At 36.9% G+C, this 5,761-nt stretch overlaps 1 protein-coding gene across 1 annotated transcript; it reads left to right on the top strand.

The window, feature by feature from the left end:
- The first annotated feature begins 1,421 nt into the window (after positions 1–1,421).
- LOC143228319 (histamine H1 receptor-like) lies at positions 1,422–5,409 on the top strand. Its single transcript, XM_076459588.1, has 3 exons — positions 1,422–1,487; positions 3,734–4,909; positions 5,014–5,409. Exons 1-3 carry the CDS (start codon positions 1,422–1,424, stop codon positions 5,407–5,409), a joined length of 1,638 nt encoding a protein of 545 aa, XP_076315703.1.
- Positions 5,410–5,761: the final 352 nt, after the last annotated feature.

The raw sequence follows: 5,761 nt of genomic DNA, 5'->3' as shown, positions 1-5,761 counted from the left end.
AGCATTGGATGTAACATTCTGCATCCACATGAAAGATGAATTTAATTAATAACACTCTTAGTTTTAATGGTATTAGAAATTTAAAAAAATAATAATAGTCCCTTGGCGAAAATGTCACAGTGACGTATGGAAAGTGACGTGTTCATTATAACGTCACAACTGGAGATTTCTCAAGTGTAAAAACAGATGAAAGACATTGGAAATTAAATTCACTTTTCAACTTTGATCAAATGAATTAACGGCGGTCGTTGACCTTTAACCTCGTCGACACACCAGGAGAAAATTCCAAAAGTAGAAAATGGGCGGGAGGTTTGTGTGTGGTGTTTGTTTGTTGCTAATCACAAAGCTATACAATAAGGTGTCTGTGTTGTGGCCGCCGTAGATACCTAAATCAAATTTTTGCGCACCAAAAATGCTCGCCCCCTTCATCCATGGGGACGTTATAATGTGATGGTTAATCCCATTATTCGTTAGTAGGAGAGTAGCCCAAAAGTTGGCGGTGGGTGGTGATAACTAGCTTACACTACTAGCACTGTAAGATTAGAGAGAAGGCTGTGTGAATAGTGTTATTGACCGTAATATTACAAAGCCCCCATGCCTGAAAGGGCGAGCATATTTGGTGTGACAAGGATTTTTGTTCTTAAGTGCACAGCTATTCAATGAGCTATGTACATGTATGTTAAACCCGTCAGTGGTACCGTTACAAGATTTTAGACTTACCGTTTAGATATCGAGGGGTGAGATATTAATTAAGAAGTGTCAGTAAATTTTAGTAAAACCAAACGAGAACGTATAGAGTATATAAAAATGTACATCTTATGGAGACTTTTCAGTGGAGTTTATATAACACTGTTTTCTGCACACTTTATTTCTTGGATGTAACTGTTTCTTAAAGAACAACAAACCTAGTTAGTCTGTTTCGTTCTGACTGATTGTACAATGTTTCCTTTACAACTTAGTTTTTCTATATTACACTGTCTCTTTGCAATCAGAGTTGGAGTCAACCATACTATTTACACCCTAGTCACCTTACTGTGGATTCATTCTGTTAACCGTACTATTTACATCCTCACAGTGGATTCTATTAACCATACTATGTGTACAATATTCACCATAGTGAGGATTATGTTAACCGTACTATTTACATAACAATCTCTATTGGCGTATATTGCGTGTGTTTTTTCACACTCGTTTATTGTGAATAGTGTTTCAGGTAATTTACTTTTGCAGCTGGTTTTAGAACAGATAATTTATCCATCTTGGAGTAATATCATTTCAAATATAACTGTTTTCGTTTTAAACATTTTACACAAAACTTTACAAAGGGATCTAACTAGTAAAACGCCTACTGCCATCTCTTGGACTACTCTTCCAAGTTTGAATAGTTCAGAGTGCTTTTCTTAAGTAGCGAGTCGTGAACCATGAACCCTCAGTTCACAGTCGAAACACGACAACCATTAGGCCAGAACAGAACAACCAATAAGAAGGTTAGTATAACTTAGCCGGAATTACAATTTACAAAAGTTTGTAACTATTAAGACCCGCCTACTGGAACCGTGAGAAAGACCGCACCTCTGCAGCACTTTGAGGCTATTTACTCCCCAAGCAGATGACGTGACAATGATAGAGGCGTGGTCTTTTCTCTTCGTAATCATCAGGCACAGTAATAAGTGGACAACGTAAATTTATCATCACTAGACTATACCGTTCAATTGTGATGCTCCTGGCACATACGAGATTTGTAATTTGTACGATAAGCAGAGAGAGATGAAGCCTAAATCAAAATAAAATTATTTCGTTGTTTCTGTAAAGACCAGTACGTCTAATTCTAATCGTTTTCTTCAAAACCTCTATTATAAAGATTTCTTTCAGTTGTTAACAAACCTAACAGAAACCACGTGTGTTTTTTTCTCACTTTAATATTCTTTTTGTCTCTATAGCCAAATAAAATGTATTTGTAATTTTAACCAGAAAGCTACTTACTTCTTAATTATTTCTACCAGTGTAGATTATTTTAATTAATTAAGTGATGTACCGGTATTGCTCCCCCCCCAAATTAACATTTTCTAAAATTCTATAGTGATGTAAGTTCGTTACTAAGCCAGATTTCTAAAAATTCTCCAATGTCTTCAAATCCTGGCTGCATTTATACCCCCCCCCTCCCAGTGGCTCAGCTGTATGTCTGCGGACTTACAACGCCAAAATCCGCTTTATTCAAAACAACATGCAACGTTTGTGACGAAACGAAAGAAAGAAAAAATAAATAAACATGTAAAACTTTTCATGACTTTTCAAATATGGACTTAGTTATTCTAAATAGAGAATCTGCTATTCTTAGTATAAATATTTATTCATCGTAATAAACCACAGTTAAATAAATATTCAGGATGTGGTTTCTTATGTCCAAAGCTACACGAGGAATACCTGTATTAGCCGTTCCTAATTTAGTAGTGAAAAACTAGAAGGGAGGCAGTTAGTTAATATGAGGGTCTAGGGTTTGAATCCTCATTCTATCAAAGATACTCGCCCTTTCAGCGTTATGATGTGTCGGTTAATTCCGTTATTCGTTGGTAAAAGAATAGCCCAAGAGTTGGCGGTGTGTGATGATAAATAGTTCCCTATCCTCTAGTTGTTCACTGCTAAATTAGGGACGGCTAGCACTATATTGGATCTTCCATTACGTCCTGATAACTAAACTAGCAGCTGCTACTCAGTAAATGTATACAACAAAATATATTCATATTTCACCTTGTTTACCATAAATCAGTTCTCACCCAATAATAATCTCATTTTTGTTTGTTTCAACCATATACGCTAGTTTCTTTGTAGTTAAACACAAAGCTATACAATGAGCTATCTGTGTTCTCCTTACCACGGGTATCGATACCCTGCTTCTAGCGTTCTAATTCATACTGCCGTGCCGTCCGGAGGCCAACCTTATGTACGTGGATGCACGTGAGTTTATTGTACGTTGGGTCTCTTTGATCAGGCCCGGCATGGCCAGATGGTTAAGGCACTCGACTCGTAATCTGAGGGTCGCGGGTTCGAATTCCCGTTACACCAACCATACTCGCTCGTTCAGCCGTGTGGACGTTATAATGTGACGGTCAATCCCACTATTCGTTGATAAAAGAGTAGCCCAAGAGTTAGCGGTAGTTGGTAATGACTAGCTACCGCCCTTCTGCTAAATTGGAAACAGCTAGCGCAGATAGCCCTCGTGTAGCTTTGCTCGAAATTCAAACCAAATTTCTCTGACCAATTTATTAAAGTTAACATAATTAAGTCAAAAAGGGAAATCTTCTAGTCTTTCTATGAAGCGGCGTAAATAAGTATTTAAACTACTCTAACGAGAAATGTAAACCAATTCTAGTTTTGTTTTTGAAATTTCACATTCGTCTGCCAAAGTAATGTTTACAATAATACATATAATTAACCCAAACATGTTTTTTGCAACGTTAATATTAAATCTTCATTCAAAATCAAGAACCACTTTTGATATCCATATTTATTTTTTGACATATAACGTAAACTTCAAAACAATAGGGTCCCCTATAACACTGTAAAACACGAGTCGATATATTTCTTTATTACAATTTCTGATTGACTAACATATTATCGTTTCTCTTAATAAGATAAAGGTTATAACATTATTTTACTCTTATGGTAAATGTGTTAATTACTAGTTATATTTTTCCAGAAAAAATAGTTTAACTGGTTAACTTTTTTTTTTCAGGTTAGTAATATGTTCATCATGAGTCTTGCAATTGCTGACCTAACTGTAGGAATGATCGTTATGCCAATCAGCTCAGCCTATGCTATCACTGGAAACTGGAAATTTGGGATTATTGTCTGTCAATTCTGGCTATCGGTGGACTACAGTGCAAGTACAGCATCCATTCTGAACCTTTTCATCCTCAGTTTGGACAGGTACTGGTCAATTCGCTCGCCCCTGAAATACTTGAGAAAGAGAACGAAAAAGCGGGCATTGATAATGATTGGAATAGTGTGGTTGGTGTCTGCTATGTGGATTGTTCCAATTATTGGATGGCACTTCTGGTATAACAATGGTGTTCGTAAACAGCCTGGTGATGTCTGTGAAACGGAATTCGCCGATAATGTGTTTTTCAAACTGACAACGTCGACTGCCAACTTTTACGTGCCCATGGTGTTAATGATTTGTTTGTACATAAAGATATTTTCCGAAATTAAGAAACGAAGTAATTTTGAAATCGGACAGTGCAATCAGAGAGGGAAAGAAATCAATAATGACTCCATCAGCCAACCAGTGCGTGAAATCCAATCCAAACGAAGTAGTTGTCAAAGAAATGTGAGATGGCACTCGACTCCAAGTCAGATTCGAGGAGAGTCTAGGCAGACTCCAACTCCTTTTAATAAGGAGTTCTTTGAATGTGATGAAGAGAACCAATATTCGGAGTCTAGTTTCACAATAAAGAAACGGGAAATGGACCCCTGGCGAGATGTCAACCATGTTAATGTCACATCTAACCACTGTACTAAAAGTAGAAAGAGTAATTTAAAGTCAGTAAAAGTAAATCGTCGCTATCGACATTTAACATTGCTATCAGTCCCCATAGCTAACGATGACCAGGGACATCAAATCACCCCATTCTACAAACAGCATTTCGATGATGTCACAGTCAATGTTGAAGTGGTCAGTGACAGTGGTAGCGAGGACAAAGATTTAGTCTTTCTCGAAAATGACAAATCGTCAACCTTCCATTCACAAAGAGGACCTTTTCTTTCATCGTCTTCACCATCAAATACTAAGGTAAAGCCAAAGAAATCGAGATTTGGATCGGGAAAACCCAAAACATTCTTTAAAAAATCTTACGGGCCCAAAATCAATCGCAGTAAGCTTGATGAAGAAAACATAGAATTGGATTCTGTGGTAGATCAACTACTGAAGTCTAAGGCCAGCCATTCCCGTAAGAGTAAACACTGTAAAACATTAAAAACTCGCTTTATGTAAAACCCTGTGATTCACTGGCTCAGCCTGGTATCGGATCAAATTTTCGAACCGGATCAGGATTCTTGCCTCAGCTGACCACAGCATTCCGCGTTACAAGAAAATCTGTGGCATCCAATCTAAGACAAGAAAAGAAGGCTGCTCGACAACTAGGTGTCATAATGGGTGCTTTTGTCCTGTGCTGGCTTCCGTACATCATAACATTTATTGTCACAGCTTATTGTGATGATTGCATTGATCCAAAAATCCATACTGCTACCATCTGGCTGGGCTATTTGAATTCTACGGTGAATCCGTTTTTGTACGCTTTGTGTAATGATAACTTTAAGAGGGCTTTCAAAAAGATAATTCGAAGGAGCTCGAGACATTCCAAGTTCTTCCCTGCTTCCAACAGCACACGGACAGACCATCTTTTTGCCTGAAAATTAATCAAATAAGTAAAAATAAAGCTCAATTGGTTTACTTTTACACTTTTTTCCTTCTGAGTTGTGAAGTTTCGATGAATTCTTATTGTCACTCTAGTTGAAACTTTAAGTAAACAGTAGATGTTTAAAGGAATATTTTGATCAATTGTATAGTTAAGGAACTAATCATATTATGTGTGGTAATCAAAATTGGTTACACATCACTGACTTGACATTTTAGTCCGGTAAACTCTCTTTATTCATACATACATGAATGTATATATATGTATTATATATGTATATATATATATATAAAACGATAATATTAATAGACAATCTCAAAATATTCTGGCCCGGCATAGCCACGTGG

The sequence above is a fragment of the Tachypleus tridentatus genome, chromosome 10 (assembly GCF_004210375.1).
Source record: "Tachypleus tridentatus isolate NWPU-2018 chromosome 10, ASM421037v1, whole genome shotgun sequence".
Taxonomy (NCBI): Eukaryota; Metazoa; Arthropoda; class Merostomata; order Xiphosura; family Limulidae; genus Tachypleus; species Tachypleus tridentatus.
Note: the sequence above shows the minus strand (reverse complement) of the source record. Positions and strands in the feature narration are given on the sequence as shown.

Coding starts and splice junctions, on each gene's coding strand:
- LOC143228319 (XM_076459588.1), top strand. CDS start 1,422: ATGAACCCTCAGTTCACAGTCGAAACACGACAACCATTAGGCCAGAAC. Junction 1,488..3,733: donor ACAGAACAACCAATAAGAAG/GTTAGTATAACT, acceptor TTTTTTTTTCAG/GTTAGTAATATGTTCATCAT. Junction 4,910..5,013: donor ACATAGAATTGGATTCTGTG/GTAGATCAACTA, acceptor TCACTGGCTCAG/CCTGGTATCGGATCAAATTT.